The sequence below is a fragment of the Theileria annulata genome, chromosome 3 (assembly GCF_000003225.4).
Source record: "Theileria annulata chromosome 3, complete sequence, *** SEQUENCING IN PROGRESS ***".
Lineage (NCBI taxonomy): Eukaryota > Apicomplexa > Aconoidasida > Piroplasmida > Theileriidae > Theileria > Theileria annulata.
This window is the reverse complement of record NC_011100.1, coordinates 1,735,698-1,754,315: the sequence shown is the minus strand read 5'-3', so window position 1 is coordinate 1,754,315 and position 18,618 is coordinate 1,735,698. Positions and strand designations below refer to the sequence as shown.

Sequence of the window (18,618 nt, the reverse complement as noted above, 5' to 3'; positions counted from 1 at the left end):
TTTATTTAATATATTTATTTATATTATATATATTTTTTTAAAAATTTGTAAATTATAATTTCATTATATTATTTCTATTATTATAAATTATGTTATTGTATATTATATTAAATTTATTTGTATAAAAATATTTTAAAATGTCATTTAATGATAAAAATTTATCTATGAGTTTTAATTTCTTTAAAAAAAGAAAAAAATCAAAATCTAGCAAATCTAAAGGTTTTCAATTCTTCTTACACATTTTACTCTATAATTACTCCTTAACCACTTAATATCTTAATTACCCCCTAACTACCTCTTATTTACCCCTAAATTACCCTTAATTACTGTTTATAAATTTGTTAATAGAATTATCACCATTATCGAATTTATCATTATCTGAATCATATTTGAATGGGTCACAAAATTCAAGATTAACACCAATAAAGTATAATTTAACTAAAAGGGGCTCAGTCGATGCGTTTGATAGAGATTCATCTGATAGAAGAGTTAATTCCATAAAAAGAGGTTCATTTCGTGGTATATTAAATGATTTTGGTACACCAGCATCACAATCGTCAGTAACACAAAGTTCAACGCAAAATGATGAAAATGATTTAATTCCAATCAAACCTTTTATTAATTTAGAATTATGCAAACCATTTAATTATATCTTTTGGGTATACTTTTATAATTATTTATTTAATTATATATTATTTAGGATTAAGGCTATTAGGTATTTAAGGTAGTTAGGGCCTATTTTAGGCAGTAGTTAACGGTATTAAGGGATATTAGGTACTATAGATACTCTAGTATATATAAGGAATACTAGTAGTATAATAATGAAATTAGATACGAGATCAAATGATACTTGGGAATAATAATATAATTTCAATGATTAATTTACAACATCTTTTTATACAACAATTTAAAGTATATTATTCATCTATTAATAACTATTCTAATTAAAGTAGTAGTAGTCTTACTTTAAAGTACTCTAAACAGTACTATTAGTACTGCTAAATGAGTAATTAAGGGAGTTATAAATAATTGTATAGGAAATGGAAGAGAAAAGTAAGAATGGATATGGTATAGAAAAGTGTATAAATAATGTAATATATAATAATATGAAGGATATTTATGAATCATATTGTTATCTGATTGAAAATCAATGTCAAATTTCTAATTGGTCAACTGTTTATTTAAATTCTTATCATTATCTTAAACCAATAAATCTTACCAATTTTCATTATAATTTTAATATACATACCATTATTCAACGTAATATTCTAATTATCTACCAATACTTAGTTAATCTACTAACTACTCTACGTACTAGCTACTAGGCATGTAGATACTTTAATTACTCTATGTACATTACTGTATATAAGTGTTTAACTAGTATATAAGGATATAATTAGGATTGGATAATATGGAAGAAGAAAAAGAATTAGAAGAATTAGAAAGTGTAATAGATAATGTAAATATTGCTGGTGAAATAATAAATGGACCAGTATTTATACATGAATCATTATTAAAATCTTTCAATAATAACTATGAATTATTACCCTCTAAGATGTAATTTTACATACTTAACTCATTTATCTACTTAGTTAAGGCTAGTTAGGTACTTAAGGGTTATTAAGTACTTAGGGCTATATTAGGCTATTAAGTAGTTAAGGCTATTTAGGAGTATTTTAGGTACTTAAGGGTTATTAAGTACTTAGGGGTATTTTAGGGTATTTAAGGGTAGTTAGGAGTATATTATTGGTAGTATTATAATTTGTGAATATGGTTTGTATAGAAATAATGGATATGAGCATAAGAAATATGGAATAGAATATGATTATTTACATAATTTAATTAATCGAATGTTATACGAACGAGCTTTAAAACAATTAATTATTATTAAATCAAATGTTGATATTGATTTTATTAATTTAAATCTTATAGAGGTATTGCGTTACGGTGTGAGGTCCACGGCCACCAATAGCCCCGAAAGGGGTGCTTTAGTTATATACCCCTCAAAGGGGTACTTATTTATTTATATTAGTTAGTTATATACCTATTTATATCCCTTTCGGGGGATTAGTTATCTAATCTGTTTGACCAAGCACCGTAACGGAGAATATATTTAGGGATTTACAATAAATAATTTGAAAAGTGGTGAGAAATGTTGGTTACCAATATATTTAAGTGATAAATTATCGCATGATGGTTATGTAACGGTAGAATTACCACAAGTCCTACGGAAAGAATATTTAAGAAATTTAAGAACATTAGAAGAAAAATCTGAACAATTACAACGACTTCCAAATGATTATTTCTTTGAATTAACTTTTATCTTCACTAAATCTAAACTTTTGTACTATTCAAATAGTTATACATTACTTAACTACTAGACTACCTAACTAGACTACTACATAGACATAGTACTATTGTACTTACATTATTAGATTATATATTCATTATGAATAGTAAGAAATTGTATATACCGAATATGAAGAAGAATGAAGATGTATATGGATATATATCAAAGATTTCAGGTATAAATATATATTAATTATGAATTTTAGGAATTGTTGAAGATATAAGATATACCAGACTTAAAAAGATCTATTCATGTAAATCATCAATCATATAAATGTTTAGTTTTAGAAAACTTGAAAATGGAACAAAAAATCATCAAATTAGATCATTTCCAATTTTCAGAAACTTATATCATGTAATTATAATAGTACTAATAAGTAGTTAATAATAGCCTTAAGTAGTCTAAGTGCAGTAGTCTGGTAGACTACTATAGTACTCTAGTTTACTTTAATAATTGTTTTTTAGAAATCAATATTTGAGTGGATATTGTTCATTTGATGATAAGAATAAAAAGACATCCAAATTACCGTGGAAACAAGTTGATTATCTACTTTCTGATCTTGAAAATAATCTGATGGACTCACTTAATTATAAATTAATCTAACACTAATACTATTGTATATATACTTAGATACCCTTAGATACCTACTCCTAAGTACCCCTAAATACCCTAGATACTCTTAGACAACCCTTAGATACCTCTAATACTCTTATCAATAATGTATACGTACATAATTTACCTAGTAACTATATACCTAGAATCTAATAATCCTAGTACCCCTAGCTACTCAATACCCTTAATATACCCCTTATGTACTTAATTACCCAGTACCTAATATTCTTATATACCTAATATTAAACCGTAGTAACAAGTAAGAAATACACGTAATATTGTACCCCATGTAATATACATAAAAATATCAGTATAAACTATTAGTTGCAATAGTATATGAATATGTTCATGTACTACAGATTATTGTGATTATCACAGCTTAATGCGATTTCAGCCACTAAATTTATCATTTTCAAATTAAAGTTCAAACAATCTTAATATTTGAGCTGAAATTTGATATTGTTAAATTAAAAGAGAATTCCAACGAATAATTCGAATGTTTCATATGAATTTCATATGCATTTGTTTCATAAGTTTGATTCATGAGGCCTAAATGAATTGTTATACAAAATGTTTGAATGATTCAAGTAATTTATGAGTATATTCATGTGCCGGTAGTTTGTCTTTTAGTGAATGAAAAACTTCAGGTTTTACATGTTGTCTAGTATGATTAACCATTTCATCAAGACTGCTCAGGCTAAGAACTTTCAATTCACCTGTCTCATCTTTCAAATGAAAGTAAAACCTTCTTTTGACACCATTAGGAGTCCAAAGGGTTAAACCTGTAGCACACCAATCCTTTCTATCTGAAAATCCAACAAACTCCATCAACAACTCATGGTCCTCTAACCTAATATTCTCTTCAGTGTTTGGAAAAACGTTAGAAACGAATTTGGAAAATTTAGTTCCAAGTCTGGGTACAAAAAATAAAAAACTGAACAGAGTGTTGGAACCTCCATGTTCCAAATCAGGTTCCTCAACATGAAAAAAAGTAACAAATCTCTTATCAGTCTTTAAAAGATTATCATCAAAAAAAAGTGGAAGCGTTTGTTCCGAAGTCATCATAAATTAAATGGCAATAAACAAATTCCTATAAAATCAATACGTCAATTACTTAATTATTCATTAAAGATTTAGATATAGTAACAAGTATAGATTTCTCATAGGTAATTATATATGGGGAAGTATTAATTAATACGATTATTCCAATCAAATACATTTCCATTAACATTACGTAGTATATTATACATTTATAGAATATTAATATTGTTAATTTGATGAATTTGTTAGTATCAACAATTCTACACACAACGTATTACATTGGATATATTGCAGAATATAATGTTCCTTTATGTTTTGGGAATGATTTTGGACCTGATTTAATAAAACATTCCTGATAATTTTCCAACTTTTTAAGATCAAAATCTCTCGTTTCACCAGCTAAATCCATTATATATACTTTATTGTTAATTAAATCTATGAATACGCCTCGGATGAAACCTAGCCATTGATCTTCGAGGTGGTTATAAATTTTTTCATTTTTTAACTTGACTGAAAAGCATTTGACTCCTAGCTTGAAGAAATATCCATATGACAAGTGATATAGCGATTTAACATACCCTTTAGATTTAATTTCATCTTCTCCTGCGTCATAGAATTTAAACAAGTCCATATCAAATCTTCTACTTGTGACATCATGCCACTCATTTGGATCACCAATCCTGTGAAATATTAAGAATTCCTTACTCTTTAGAAATACTATTATATACTGTTCATCAAGGGCACGTTTATGTACCCTAATCTCTGTCGCTAAGTCCTTTTCACCTCTCCAAATCGATTTATATATCATATCAGAATAGGAATTTATGATTTCCTTAAAATGGTAACCTGTCTTAGCTTTATAAATGGTGTAATCGTTCTTTACACTGTAGTCAAACTGATCAGTACTCTGGGTCTTAGATATGTCAAGAGTTAACTTGTCAATTTCAGACCACCCGTTACTAGTCTTACACAAAGTCTTATTCTCGCCATTTACCATAAATACTGTAACATTTTTAGTACAGTTAAAGAGTGAAGTGTAATTCACATGAACCATCAATGAGTAGTGCAATGTATCAGAAGCTTCCCAAATCAGTTCATTCATTCCAAATATTTTAGATTTAATAACTTTATCAAATATATACTTATTTCTGGGCAGATAATTGTCAAAATTCTGCTGATTGATTTTATAATATTGTGAGTCGATAAACTTGTTTAGATCTAATGCTATTGGTGTTTTCAAACCTCTAACAGCATATTCTGGAATTATATGTCTAGTAAAATTTATACTATATGAAGATTCAGGAGTAGTAGGGATAGGAGTGGGTTCTTCGGTGCTGGTGGGTTCTGGAGGTTGAGTAGATTCTTGTTTGGACTCTTCAGTTTCGGTTTGAGTAGAGTCTTCGGCTTCTGTGGAGTCTTCAGTAGCAGTAGATTCAGATTGTTGTTGGGTAGGTTCTACAGGTTCTTTATCTTCAGTTCCAGGCTCAAATTCAGGTTGAGGTGTTGCTTCTTCAGGTTGTTTAACGATTGTCATAGGCTCATTAGTGATTGGTTCAAATTTGTTTGGATCATATATTAATTGTTTTTTATCATTTTCAATATTAACAACTATCAATTCCTGAGTTATAATATTGAATAATATTTGTTTAGCCCCTCCGAATTCCGGATCTTCATCATAATTAAAAATAACTTGATCACCAAGTTTAATTACATAGCAACTAACTCGATCCTCAAGTTTATATATTTGATTTGGAAACTCATAAGATTTTTTGTATCTGGTCTTCTCTAGTGAGACCAAATTATTAATAGTCTCACTGAACGTTAGGAGACTAAAATCCTCCAATTTAACCCGTTGCGATGTCACATCTAACCAATTTGTCTCATTTCCATTTCTACTAAATAATAAAAAACTACCATTAGACAATAATAATGTTAATTTCATTTGAGGTGTAGGGGATGGGCATAGTATGATCTCAGTTACATACACATTTGGGTCATTTAGTTCCCAAATGGTCTGATCAAACCCAAATGACGAGGATTTATTCCTCATTACTTTATTAAATCCATAACCCCTCTTAGCTTTATAATTTGTACAATTTTCATAGTTTGTCTTGAAGTTTCCATACTCAACTGTTTTCAGCTGTTCATCTGAATTTATATCAAATTCCATTAATTCAGGTGAATTTACAGTAGTTCCGATTAATGGATATCCATCCGAATCCTCATCATCCGAGTCAAGTTCCCAGTCATCGCCAGCACCACACACCCGGCCCATTAGTATCCATAATAAAATGTATTTACTTAATAGAATTATTTGCATAACTAATCATACTAAAAATATTAATTTTAACAATCCTAAGACATAAGGATTAGTTGCACCTTCAAATCTACCATCACCAGATCATACCATTAAAGTAATTAACAAATAAAAAATACTAATTGATTAATTTAATATTAAAATTAATGCATGAGATTGAATTAGACGAGAAGTATAGCATTGATACACCCATCATTTTCGGGATTATTTGTAACTTGAGCATATTTGGCCCAAATGACTTTTCCTGTCTGTGTTACCAAACCCAGTTCACTCACATTCACTTCAATTATTGTTCCTATAGTTGTTAATTGGAGTTAAAAATTACCTTTAGTAATTACGTTTAAGGATGTATAGAGATTCGATTGAGGATTTTTTTTTACTGAAATAATGTCCAAATAAAATGTCGTTTTCAGTTCTGGATGTGTTACATGTGCTTTTTTAAATCTTAATCCCGTAGGTCTTATATATCTACAAATTTATTACATTCAATTATTATAAGTTAATTATATAGTTAAGAATAGATTATATAGCTAAGAATAGATTAGGTAGTAGCAATAATTGATTGGATTGTTACCTTTCATATTTTGGTGGTTTTCTTGTAAAATCTTCTGGTACAAAACATGCTTTATCAATTATTCTTTTCCACATTTTTTCTAAATACAAATTATTCCCGTAAAGTTATGTACTCTTAGAATAACTAATGAACTAGTAGGGATATATAATTACTATAGAATATATAATTATATATATAAATGTATATACTTTTTCGTTTTCCAGTTTTTAGAACTTTGAACATTTCCATTTCATTCATTGCTTTAACCTGAAGGATATTGATTTATATTTGGTTACTTTTGGTATTGGTACAGTCCATTTTCCAGCCTTTTCTTTTCTTTTTTGTTTTATCATATTACTTAAAATCTATAAATTTATTAATTTATTCAATTATTACTTTAGTTCTATTAATATCTCCTCTATCCAATAAATATGCCGGTATCGCTCCATCTGTCTTCTCTATTACTTTCTCTTTCATTTCTTTTTCTTCTTTTTGTTTTATTCTAAAAAAAATTAATTTAATTTTATTAAAATTAGAATTAGAATTAGATAATTAGAATTAGAATTTAATTAGATAATTAGAATTAGAATAGAATAATGGACTAACAATTTTCTGTATTGTATTTTTTCGGCATATTTATGTTTTTTAAATATTTTAGATTTAATTCCACGAAGTGTTTTTGCTTTTTTACTTTCTTTTATAGGTGCTCTAGCAACCTTCTTACGCCTACAATAAATAATTCAATTTAAATTCAATTTAATAATTTAATTTATTTAAGTTTATAAATAATTTAATTGAGTTTATAAATTGAAATATTACGTTTTAATTTCATGATCAAATCTACGACCATGTAATTTAATATGTCGTTCTATATACTCATTTTGTGACATTATTATAAAATTTTTTATACAAATATTTATAAAATAAAAAAATAATAAAATTTATTTAAAATAATATATTAAAATTAAAATTTATTAAGATTTATTATACCCTATAATTATAAAATTAATTACCAAATAAATTTTTATAAATTTCATTTGGTAATTTTATTTCCATATCTTCCAAAGATTCCACTGACTTCAGTGAATTAGTTGAATTATTTGATTCCATTGACTTATTCGATTCATTAAATTTGTTTGATTTAAATTTAATATTAAATTTATTTAATAATTCTTTATTAAATTCATAAATTTTTATTATTCTTATTTTATTTTTATATATTTTCTTTTCATCTATATTAACTACATTATCTTCAATTCCAATACCATTAACATCTACTCCCTTAGTAGTACTATTAGTATTATTAGTAGTATTAGTAGTACCCTTAGTAGTAGTACCCTCACTACTATTAGTACTGTTTGGTGGACCAGTCACCGTAACGGGAGACACCGTATTGGAATATTTAATGAATTGTAATGATTTAGTATATTTATTTAATAAATCATTTTCTGAATTAATATTTTGTAATGGTTTGACAATAAATTTATAAAATTCTTTATAATAATTTTTAATATCCATTAAATCTTCTTCACGATCCCATACATGATATTTCTTATCTAAGGTCATTATTTTAGTTTTTGGTCTATTTATTTCTTCTCTAATTTCACATATCCAATATAATTTATTATTCACTCCATCTACTGTAGTATCAGTAGTATCAGTAGTATCTATAGTATCCTCAATACATTCTGTATCCCTAGTTACAGTACTATTGGCAGTATCAAATCCTACACCAGTAATATTATATAAATCTCTGGTATAATTAGGATATAGAGAATTTATTGAAGGTAGTTGTGGACCATAAATCCGTTCTATAAATCCTTCAGATTTTAAAATACTCTTTATAATACGATACAATTCATTTTCTCTCTCTTTTAATCTTATACTATTCAATACTTTCATTGATATTATATCCATCTATTACATATTCAATCTTATCTTATCTAATTAAATACTCTAAGAGCTTTAAGGGATATCATAGGCTATCTAAGGCAATTTAAGGCTATCTAAGGCCATTTAAGGCTATCTAAGGCCATTTAAGAGCTTATTAGATATGTTAGGCCTATTAAGAGTACTAGCTATTTAAGAGTACTAGCTATTTAAGGGTATCTAAGGGTTATTTAGGTAGTTAAGGAATTAGCTACCTAGGAGTAGTAGGTATTCTAACTACTAGGAATACCAAGTATTATAGGAGTATAACTACTCTAGTCTATTACTAAGGCTATTAAGACTAATAGAAGTACTATGAGATATTAGTATAATTAATATATAAATAAATTTTTACATCATCTTGATCAGTAAAATTGGAAAGTGTTTGAAAATTATAATTTGCTCTATTAGTTTTTGATGATTTAAAATCTGATGGTATCCAACCTAAAAATTAATTAATTAATTAATTATTTACCTTCTTCAGTATCTACTGTATAAAGTATTTTCGGTTTATTTTTCTTAATTTGTTCACGATTTTGCCTATATCTCAATTCTTTCGATTCCAAATAATTTCTACCCCTTTTATTTTTTACATTTATTTCTAAACAATTTACATTAATTAATTTTAATAATAAAATAATTTAATTTAATTTAATTTAATAAAATTTGTTACCAATATTATCAATATCATATTTTGATAAAGGAGTTCCAAGAAAAGTTGTTTCACTCATATTAAATATATTAATTACATAATTAATAATCAAATGTATACAAATATTAAATGTGGTGTAATGAACTTAATAAATTATTATTAAAATAAATTAAAATATAATAAAAATTATTAAAATTATTAAATTTAATTAAATTATGATTAAAAATTAATAAATTGATTAAAAAAATTAAATGTGTAATGATTTATCCAGGACCAACTTTAGGTATATCAAAATCTATCAAATCGTTAATTTATGAAATTATTAAATTAAATAAATAAATTTAATTATTTAATTAATAATTTATGAAGAAAATTACGTTCAGAAAGTTTTGATAATTTAGTATTGAATTTACTAATTTTTTCTTTATGTGATTCTTTTATTGATTCTTGTATTCTTTTATATGTTCTTTTTATTTGTGCTATTTTAAATGTCTTTTCAGAATTTGTTAAATTCATATCATTTTTTACTAAATCAAATTATTAATAATTTCTATTATTAATAATTTATAAATAATTAGAAATAAGAATAATTAGTTATAATTTTACCCCTTTCAATTCTTTTATTAATTATATCTAATTTATTTTCATCTTCTATATTTTCTTGTTCATTTAGTTTATTTTCTTGTTCTTCCAGATTTAATTCATTATTATTAATTGGAATTGTAATATATTCATTTGTATCTTTAATATATTCATTTGTATCTTTAATATATTCATTTGTACTTTTAATATTTTGAATTGTTTTAACTTTTTTTTTATTACCTTTTAATATTACTTTACCTTTTAATTTTATACCACCTGTTATTATATTTTCATATTTATTCATATTTATTATAATTCATTTAATTTATTATAATTTATTACAATTTATTAAACTAACAGAATTTAATTATATTTAAATTAAATTAATTTAATTAATATTAATTTGATTATTTTATATAAGATTCTCCCCATGTGTGTATCATTATAATTGTTATAATAATAATATATATAATAATAATAATATTAAATTTATGATTAAATAATTTATTTTCAAGTATTAATTAATTTTATAAATAAATTAAATTAATTAAAATGAATATGAATATTATATAATGAAACTGTGTTAATAATTTTGGTTAAAAAAAATGGTATTACAAAAATTAGTGAATAGTACTAATGTTGTATTTCATATGCTTGATTTACAACCTTATGCTATGGTACTTCCTATGGATAAACATACCAGTGATAAAAATAAATTAAAAATCTTCTCTAAAATACTTAAAAACAATCCAGACACTTATTCTATTTATAAATCACATAATATTCAATTTTATAATATCAATACTAATACTACCGGTACTATGAGTAATGGTGTTACCGATGTTACTAATTCTACTGGTATTACTACTACTACTGGACCTATAGGTACTAGGTTCGAATCCAAATTTAATAATACTCTAAATAATGAAGAAGATATAGATATATCAAATGATATGGAAAAAAATGTTAAATTGGAACATTTAAAAATTAAACAAACTACTAATAGTGGAGGTAATATCCCTAACTATCTACTTACTAGACTACTTAAGATTACTTAGTACTAGACCAGGCTACTATTACTATTAATTAGAGTACCACTCCTTAACTACTTAAGATTACTTAGTACTAGGGATTACTGTAAACTACTGTAGTTAACTACTCCTAACTGCTATAGCTATTACTACTACTGTAAACTACTGTAATAGGATTAATATATTAAATTGATAGAATAAAATTGTATAGATGTGGAAAATATATTTATGGGTGTGAAGAGATTTTTGGATCGTTTGGATTCTGAGAATATAATTGGATGTATGATAATTTTAGCTCAAAAGAGTAGTGATAGAACATCGATTTCACCAATTGCAGGTGGAATTGTTGAAGTTTTTGATGATTATGAACGATCGATACAGACCCTTTGGCTCAATAATAACATTTCTAATTATGTAAATTTCATTAATCTCAAGGGTAAGAAAAATGCAAGAAAATTAATTACTAATTTGGATGATCAAATTTTATCGAAAATCGTCTTGTCTACTTTAACCTTAAGATTATGTGCACATGCATATCAAATGACACTTCCAAATTCTAAACGTATACAACATAAATCAAGACTTATTTCTATTTATCATCAAATGGGTCAGACTTTTCCACATTTCGCTTATAATTTTATTAAAGAAGAGATGCAATTTTCTAAACATTATGAAATCAATCATTTATCTATTAAACATAATGATAATCCTAAAATTCCATGTAGATGTTTAAAACCAATTTATGATAATTTTGATGGTACGTTACGGTGCTTGCTCCAACAGCTCCAATATCCTAACCCCTCAGGGGGCCTTCTATATAGTTCTTTAGTTATATATAGTAGTTAGTTATATACCTATTTATTCCCATTACAGGGGTTCCTTTAGTAGTTAGTTATTTACTGTAGTTATTTATACCCCTTACGGGGTACTTAGTTACCGCTTGACCAAGCACCGTAACGGAGTATAGGAACGAATCAAATGATTGGAACAACAATAAATATTGAAACAGATTTAAATAGTTTTGGAAATGATAATTTATTGTTCTTTGGAATAACAGAGAGCAGATTTACAGGAATGTATAACAGTACATATGAGAACATTTTAATAGGATTTATGAACCTGCTGAGCGGGAAATTAAGCGACATCTCAAAGATCGAACGCTTCGAAACTCTCAATTATTATGAAGAGGAAGATGATTACAAAACTAAAAGACATAAAGTTAATTTTAGAAGTAAAAGATTACAAAATAGAATTTAAACTCTCTTTTCCCTCTAGATTTTTGTAATATACCTCTACACATACACTATTATATATTTAATATATATATTAATTTATATATTTGTTTATATATTTGTTTATATGTTGGTTTTGTAAAATATAAAATTTTAATTTATTAAAATGTAGTTTAAAAAAATGAAATGTATAATTTATCGCAATTTTTTATATAAACCCAAATTTATCTCTAGTAATACAAAATTTTATACTACCAATACAAAATTTAGCTTAACTAATACAAAATTCCCCTTAATTAATATAAAATTAAGTTTTGTTAATATAATTAATAATTTTAAATTTCTTAATTTAATTGGTTCTGTAAGATTTTCAAGTGTTGGTAAAAAAGATTCCAATTTGTATAATATTGAGAATATAAGAAATATAGGAATTAGTGCCCATATTGACTCGGGGAAGACTACACTTACAGAGCGGATTCTATTTTACGCAGGAAAAATTGATACAATCCATGAAGTCAGAGGAACTGATGGAGTTGGAGCTAAAATGGATTCTATGGATTTAGAACGTGAAAAGGGAATTACAATACAATCTGCCGTTACTAATATTAATTGGAATATAAACTCCAGTTCACTTGGAATTGGACCAAATAATACCCTAACTAATCCTAATTACAGTATAAATATTATTGATACACCTGGTCATGTAGACTTTACTATAGAAGTTGAACGTTCTTTGAGAGTGTTGGATTCTGCAGTTTTATTAGTTTGTTCTGTTTCCGGTGTTCAATCCCAAACTGTGACTGTATTTCGTCAAATGGACCGATACAAAATCCCACGTATCATTTTTCTAAATAAACTTGATAGAGAAGGTGCTAGCATTGATCGTTGTATCCATATGCTCCAGAGTAAACTTGGTGTTAATCTTCTTCAACTACAAATTCCTATTGGAATTGGGCCTAAACTTGAGGGAATTATAGACTTGCTAGAGATGAAAGCTTATTATTTTAGAGGTCAATTTGGAGAATTGATGACCTGTGAAGATATACCTGAAAATATGTCTGAATTGGCTGAAAAATTAAATTTTCAGCTCCTAGAGAAGATTGCAGATCATGACAATGATTTTGCTCAAAAGTATTTAGAATCCAATTTCAATCTTGATGATATAAGAAATAGTATACGTAAACTGACTTTGGAACATGTTATGTATCCACTTTTAATGGGAAGTGCTAAAGGTAATAAAGGAGTACAATTATTATTGGATTCTATTTGTTATTATTTACCATCACCAAAAAATTCTATTCAAGTTTACAAATATCAAAATTCTTCTGAGTCTGATGATAAATTAATTTTAAAAGAAGATTATAAAGGATTAATTGGTTATATTTTCAAAATTGTTGATACATATTTAGGACAATTATCATATACACGTATATATAAAGGTAATTTTTTAAACCTTCTAACTACTTGTGGACTACTGTACTAAGAATACTATAGAATCCATAACTACCTAAAATACCCTTAGATACTTAATACCCCTTAAATAGCCTTAGTACTCTTAGATACGTAGACTACTTAATTACCCGTTAATTAGAGTTAATTTAATTGTATTAGGAATATTGAAACGTGGATTATCAGTATTAATAGTAGAAGAAGATAAGCGTGTGATATTGAAAAAATTATTTAAAGTTCATTCTGATGAGGTATTAGAAGTTTCAGAGGCTAGAGAAGGTGAGATAGTTGCTATTTCAGGTCTAAAGTGTCCTTCTGGAGTTACAATTACTGATGGTAAACAAGTAACAATGAAACCAATGCATGTACCTGAACCAGTAGTTTCAATGGCACTCAAAAATATTAATAAAAGTGATTCTGTTAAACTTTCTAAAGCTCTTAATAGATTTCAAAAAGAAGATCCAACTTTTAGAATTAATATTGATCAAGAATCTAAAGAAACTATTTTGTCAGGTATCCCGTTACGGTGCTTGCTCCAGCAGCTCCAATATCACTAACCCCCCTAAGGGGCCTTCTATATAGTTCTTTAGTTATATACTTAAGACTATTAGGTATTAGGCGATTAGTTAGTAGTTAGTTATATACTCTATACTAGTTAGGTATTAGGGGTGTAGTTAGTTACTGCTTGACCAAGCACCGTAACGTAGCACCGTAATGTAATAATAGGAATGGGTGAATTACATTTGAATATATATTTGGAACGTATGAAAAGAGAATATGGAATAAATATTGAAGTTGGAGAACCAATAGTAAATTATAGAGAAACAATTACAACAAAAGCTGAATTTAATTATACACATAAAAGACAATCAGGTGGTGTTGGTCAATATGCTAAAGTCATTGGTTATATTGAACCAATTAAAGATAATCCAAATGAACATCTCAATATACAATTCATTAATCAATTCGTATTCTCTTAATTATCTAATAAGCCTTAGATAGTTCTTAACTACCCTTAATGGCCCTTAGATACCCTAATTAGGCTTAAATAACCCTTAGATACTCCTAATACCGTTATACCATAACACCGTAACACCGTAACACCGTAACTAATAATATGTATAGATTGGAAATGATATAAAATCGAATTATATAATATCAATAGAGAATGGATTTAAAGAGATATGTAAGAAAGGATTATTATGTGGTAGACCAGTAGTGAATATGAGATTTGTATTAACAGATGGAGCTTCTCATGATGTAGATTCTTCTGATTTAGCATTTAAATTGGCTACTTATGGTGCATTTGAAATGGCATATAGACAAGCAGAACCTATAATTCTAGAACCAATAATGTCTGTTGAAGTCACAGCACCTCAAGAATTCCAATCACAAACACTCTCAACACTTACAAAAAGAAAAGGAATCATTACAAATACAAATATTATTAATGAAATTGTTATTATCAATGCCAATGTTCCATTAAAATCTATGTTTGGTTATATTACTGATTTAAGATCAGCTACCAAAGTATACATATACATATAATTATATAATTGAATTAACTTAAATTAAATTATATAATTGAATTATAGGGACAAGGAGAATATAATATGGAATTTAAATATTATGAACAAATGTCAAAAATAGAACAAGAAGAAGAAATGAAAAAATATGATAAATTAATTAAAAAAAATTAATTATATTTATAACTAATTTAGAATCTTTTTTTAAAACACATTTTACACTATAATATACAATCTACACATATACTACACATATTACACATATATTATATAATTTTGTTAATTTTATATAATTTTATAAAATGTATATTTTCATATATATTGAAAATAATGGAATTGGAAAAATATATAAATGAATTAATATTGGATAATGTACGATATTTTGAACTTGTAAAGATAACAATTCACACATCTATAAGAAAATCATATATAATAATTGGAGATAAAAGTAATTTATTATTTCATAATAATTTTTAGATATTTATTTTACAACTTGTGATTTATCAATTTTAAAAAATGGAAGAATAAATTATTCTACAATTAATGATATTATTATTAATTGTGGTATTATAACTATTAAATTATATCAAAATCTTTTAATACCACAAAATAATATAATTAATACATTAAATGGGTCCAATAATATAACCAATGGGACCTCTGTAAAGGATATAACTAATGGAATTCATATCCCAGGAAAGGGAGATACTAGTACTCTGGGAAAGGGAGATACTAGTACTCTGGGAAAGGGAGATACTAGTACTCTGGGAAAGGGAGCTAATTCTATGGGTATGAAGTGTACTACTAATGATCCTACTGGACCAAGCACCGTAACTGAAGGAAAGGTAGAGAAATATATAACTAATGTCTCTTCTAATATAAATAATATAAAGAATGAATCGAATATTGGTATATATGAAATAATAATTGAATCACCAGATTATATGAAATTATATAATAATTTAATAATATCAAGAAATACATTTAATATATTAAAAAATTATCAGGTAACAAATAATTAATTAATAAATAAATAATAAATAATTAATAAATAATTTATAATTAATTAATAATTTAATAATATTTTAGATTCTTGAAAATAATATAAAAATTGATTATAAAAATAATTTTTTACCATTTTACAAGTAATAAAATAATTTCTAAAATTTTTTTTTAGATATAAAAAAATAATTATTGATGATTATTATATTTTTTTAAAAAATACATATAAAGGTAATTTATTTATATTAATTTAATTATTAGTTACAACATTAAATGGTAAAAATTATAAAAAATATGAAGATGATAGAGGAATTGATATGACAATTATTATATATGATTCTAAATTTATAAATAATTCAACTTATAATATTTATAATACAACCAGAAAATTTCTACCACATCACAATACTAATACCAATACTAATACTAATACTAATACTAATACTAATACTAATACTAATACTGGTATTAAGGATACTAATGGTAATACTGTTGGTACTACAGTGTGTAGAATAATTTATGATGATTATTATTTTAAAAAAATGAATCTTAATTGTGATATTTCCAAATGGTTATGTTATAATATTATTATTAAATATGATAATTTTATATTATCACATTATCTTTTAAGACGTTTATGTATGTCCATTACGGTGCTTGCTCCAGCATCTCCAATATCACTAACCCCCTGAAGGGGTCCATTACCCCTGAAAGGGGCTCCTAATTAGTTATATAGTTATATACTTAAGACTATTAGTTAGGTATTCTAGGATTATTTAGTTAGATATACTCTTTAGTACTTTATCCTATTCCGCTTGACCAAGCACCGTAACGTGACACCGTAATATATTTTTAGATATTCCACCATTACTTGATAAATATCAAGATATTGAAATAACATTTAAATTAAAGAATAATTTGAATATATTTAATGAATTTAATGTTATTGTAAATTCATTAACATCATCAAATAATACATTTTTCATGTAAAATTATTTTTATTTAATAATTTTTTAGTGATAAAAATTTAATAAAGATTAAAATTGATAAATTAAATATGAATTTCAATTATTATAAAGAAATATTTTTAAATTATAAATTACACGTAAATTTATATATTTTTCTCCTAAAAAATTTTATTTTCTTCAATTTTAATAAAATTTCACATTTTTATTTAATTTTAATAAATTTTTATTTAATTTTAATAAATTTTTATTTAATTTTCATATAATTTTCATTTATTTTTAAATTTGTTTAGATAAGTTATTTTAATTTAATAAAATCATTTATTGGTTCATTATTAAAATTATTACCAATTAATACTGGTATCATCCAATTAATACTATCCATTTATATACTCAATTAATACAATTAACACAATTAACTCAATTAACTCGATTAACTCAATTAACTCAATTAACTCGATTAACTCAATTTATATAATTAACTCAATTTATATAATTATTATTCAATATTTTATAGATTTGATTTATAAATTAAATGTTGATATATCTGATGAACCTATGGAATATATATCACAAATACTTTCATTACAAAAAAATTGTATAAATTCTAATTATTCCAATTCTAATTACTAATTATTCCAATTATAATTACTTAATTCCAATTATTCCAACTCTAATTCCAATTATTTCAATTCCAATTCTAATTTCTAATTACTTTATTCCAACTAATTAAAATATTTTTAGTGGATATAATGGAAGAAAATAAATTTCTAATGAAATTAGCAGATTTTATAACATATACAATTGATAATTTTATAATAAGTAAGTTCATAACATAATTAAGTTAATAATATAATAATTAAGTTAATAATATAATAATTAAGTTAATAATATAATAATTAAGTTCAAAATATAATAAGTAAGTTAATAATATGATGATTAGGTGAAATGAATTTATTGAATATGATTGTAAGAAATTCAAATGAAAGAGTAATAAAGATTTTATATTTTTTAATGCATTTTCGTTCAATAGATTTTAATTTAAAATATACAAACAATTCTATTGAAAATATATTAAAATATTATAATAATAATCAATTGGATATTAATTGGGATAATTTAACATTTAATTATTATACAACTTCTGTAAGTAAATTTGAATTTAAAAAATTTTTTAGAGATTAATTGAAGAAGGACTTTTTAATATTAAATTAATTAACACAGAGTATTTTATTTTCCATTACGGTGCTTGCTCCAGCAGCTCCAGCAGCTCCAGTAGTACCAGCCCCGAAGGGGCTTCTATAGCTATATAGCTATATACTATAGTTAGTTACTGGTAGTAGTTATGTAGTTAGTTACATAGTTATCTACAGTAGT

At 25.2% G+C, this 18,618-nt stretch overlaps 9 protein-coding genes across 9 annotated transcripts, besides 1 other annotated feature; 4 read left to right on the top strand and 5 right to left on the bottom strand.

Annotated features, from left to right (window-relative positions):
- Window positions 1-137: 137 nt before the first annotated feature.
- On the top strand, window positions 138-2,953 carry TA18370 (uncharacterized protein; the record flags this gene model as incomplete). Its single annotated transcript, XM_950405.1, has 9 exons — window positions 138-219; window positions 349-659; window positions 1,038-1,260; window positions 1,401-1,557; window positions 1,784-2,011; window positions 2,407-2,525; window positions 2,556-2,603; window positions 2,632-2,704; window positions 2,815-2,953. The coding sequence occupies 9 exons, from the start codon at window positions 138-140 to the stop codon at window positions 2,951-2,953; spliced, it is 1,380 nt and encodes a 459-aa protein (XP_955498.1).
- A 570-nt stretch (window positions 2,954-3,523) lies between these two features.
- TA18365 (uncharacterized protein) lies at window positions 3,524-4,024 on the bottom strand (the record flags this gene model as incomplete). Its single annotated transcript, XM_950404.1, has 1 exon — window positions 3,524-4,024. The coding sequence occupies one exon, from the start codon at window positions 4,022-4,024 to the stop codon at window positions 3,524-3,526; it is 501 nt and encodes a 166-aa protein (XP_955497.1).
- A 253-nt stretch (window positions 4,025-4,277) lies between these two features.
- On the bottom strand, window positions 4,278-6,323 carry TA18363 (uncharacterized protein; the record flags this gene model as incomplete). Its single annotated transcript, XM_950403.1, has 1 exon — window positions 4,278-6,323. One exon carries the CDS (start codon window positions 6,321-6,323, stop codon window positions 4,278-4,280), a length of 2,046 nt encoding a protein of 681 aa, XP_955496.1.
- Window positions 6,261-6,323: a sequence feature (Signal peptide predicted for TA18363 by SignalP 2.0 HMM (Signal peptide probability 0.960, signal anchor probability 0.000) with cleavage site probability 0.523 between residues 21 and 22).
- Window positions 6,324-6,481: 158 nt separating this feature from the next.
- TA18362 (tgf beta-inducible nuclear protein(TNP-1) 1, putative) lies at window positions 6,482-7,763 on the bottom strand (the record flags this gene model as incomplete). The annotated part of the gene is made up of 8 exons (XM_950402.1): window positions 6,482-6,615; window positions 6,646-6,788; window positions 6,895-6,973; window positions 7,083-7,140; window positions 7,170-7,238; window positions 7,270-7,375; window positions 7,480-7,599; window positions 7,693-7,763. The coding sequence occupies 8 exons, from the start codon at window positions 7,761-7,763 to the stop codon at window positions 6,482-6,484; spliced, it is 780 nt and encodes a 259-aa protein (XP_955495.1).
- A 115-nt stretch (window positions 7,764-7,878) lies between these two features.
- TA18361 (uncharacterized protein) lies at window positions 7,879-8,790 on the bottom strand (the record flags this gene model as incomplete). The annotated part of the gene is made up of 1 exon (XM_950401.1): window positions 7,879-8,790. One exon carries the CDS (start codon window positions 8,788-8,790, stop codon window positions 7,879-7,881), a length of 912 nt encoding a protein of 303 aa, XP_955494.1.
- Window positions 8,791-9,115: 325 nt separating this feature from the next.
- On the bottom strand, window positions 9,116-10,340 carry TA18360 (uncharacterized protein; the record flags this gene model as incomplete). Its single annotated transcript, XM_950400.1, has 5 exons — window positions 9,116-9,246; window positions 9,278-9,403; window positions 9,476-9,598; window positions 9,832-9,981; window positions 10,061-10,340. The coding sequence occupies 5 exons, from the start codon at window positions 10,338-10,340 to the stop codon at window positions 9,116-9,118; spliced, it is 810 nt and encodes a 269-aa protein (XP_955493.1).
- A 301-nt stretch (window positions 10,341-10,641) lies between these two features.
- On the top strand, window positions 10,642-12,324 carry TA18355 (uncharacterized protein; the record flags this gene model as incomplete). The annotated part of the gene is made up of 3 exons (XM_950399.1): window positions 10,642-11,047; window positions 11,279-11,824; window positions 12,035-12,324. 3 exons carry the CDS (start codon window positions 10,642-10,644, stop codon window positions 12,322-12,324), a joined length of 1,242 nt encoding a protein of 413 aa, XP_955492.1.
- Window positions 12,325-12,480: 156 nt separating this feature from the next.
- Window positions 12,481-15,296, top strand: TA18350 (elongation factor g 1, mitochondrial precursor; the record flags this gene model as incomplete). Its single annotated transcript, XM_950398.1, has 4 exons — window positions 12,481-13,738; window positions 13,911-14,261; window positions 14,475-14,716; window positions 14,874-15,296. The coding sequence occupies 4 exons, from the start codon at window positions 12,481-12,483 to the stop codon at window positions 15,294-15,296; spliced, it is 2,274 nt and encodes a 757-aa protein (XP_955491.1).
- Window positions 15,297-15,604: 308 nt separating this feature from the next.
- On the top strand, window positions 15,605-18,554 carry TA18345 (uncharacterized protein; the record flags this gene model as incomplete). The annotated part of the gene is made up of 12 exons (XM_950397.1): window positions 15,605-15,722; window positions 15,752-16,281; window positions 16,364-16,419; window positions 16,452-16,507; window positions 16,538-16,852; window positions 17,133-17,262; window positions 17,294-17,381; window positions 17,535-17,601; window positions 17,759-17,839; window positions 17,986-18,063; window positions 18,185-18,387; window positions 18,420-18,554. The coding sequence occupies 12 exons, from the start codon at window positions 15,605-15,607 to the stop codon at window positions 18,552-18,554; spliced, it is 1,857 nt and encodes a 618-aa protein (XP_955490.1).
- Window positions 18,555-18,618: the final 64 nt, after the last annotated feature.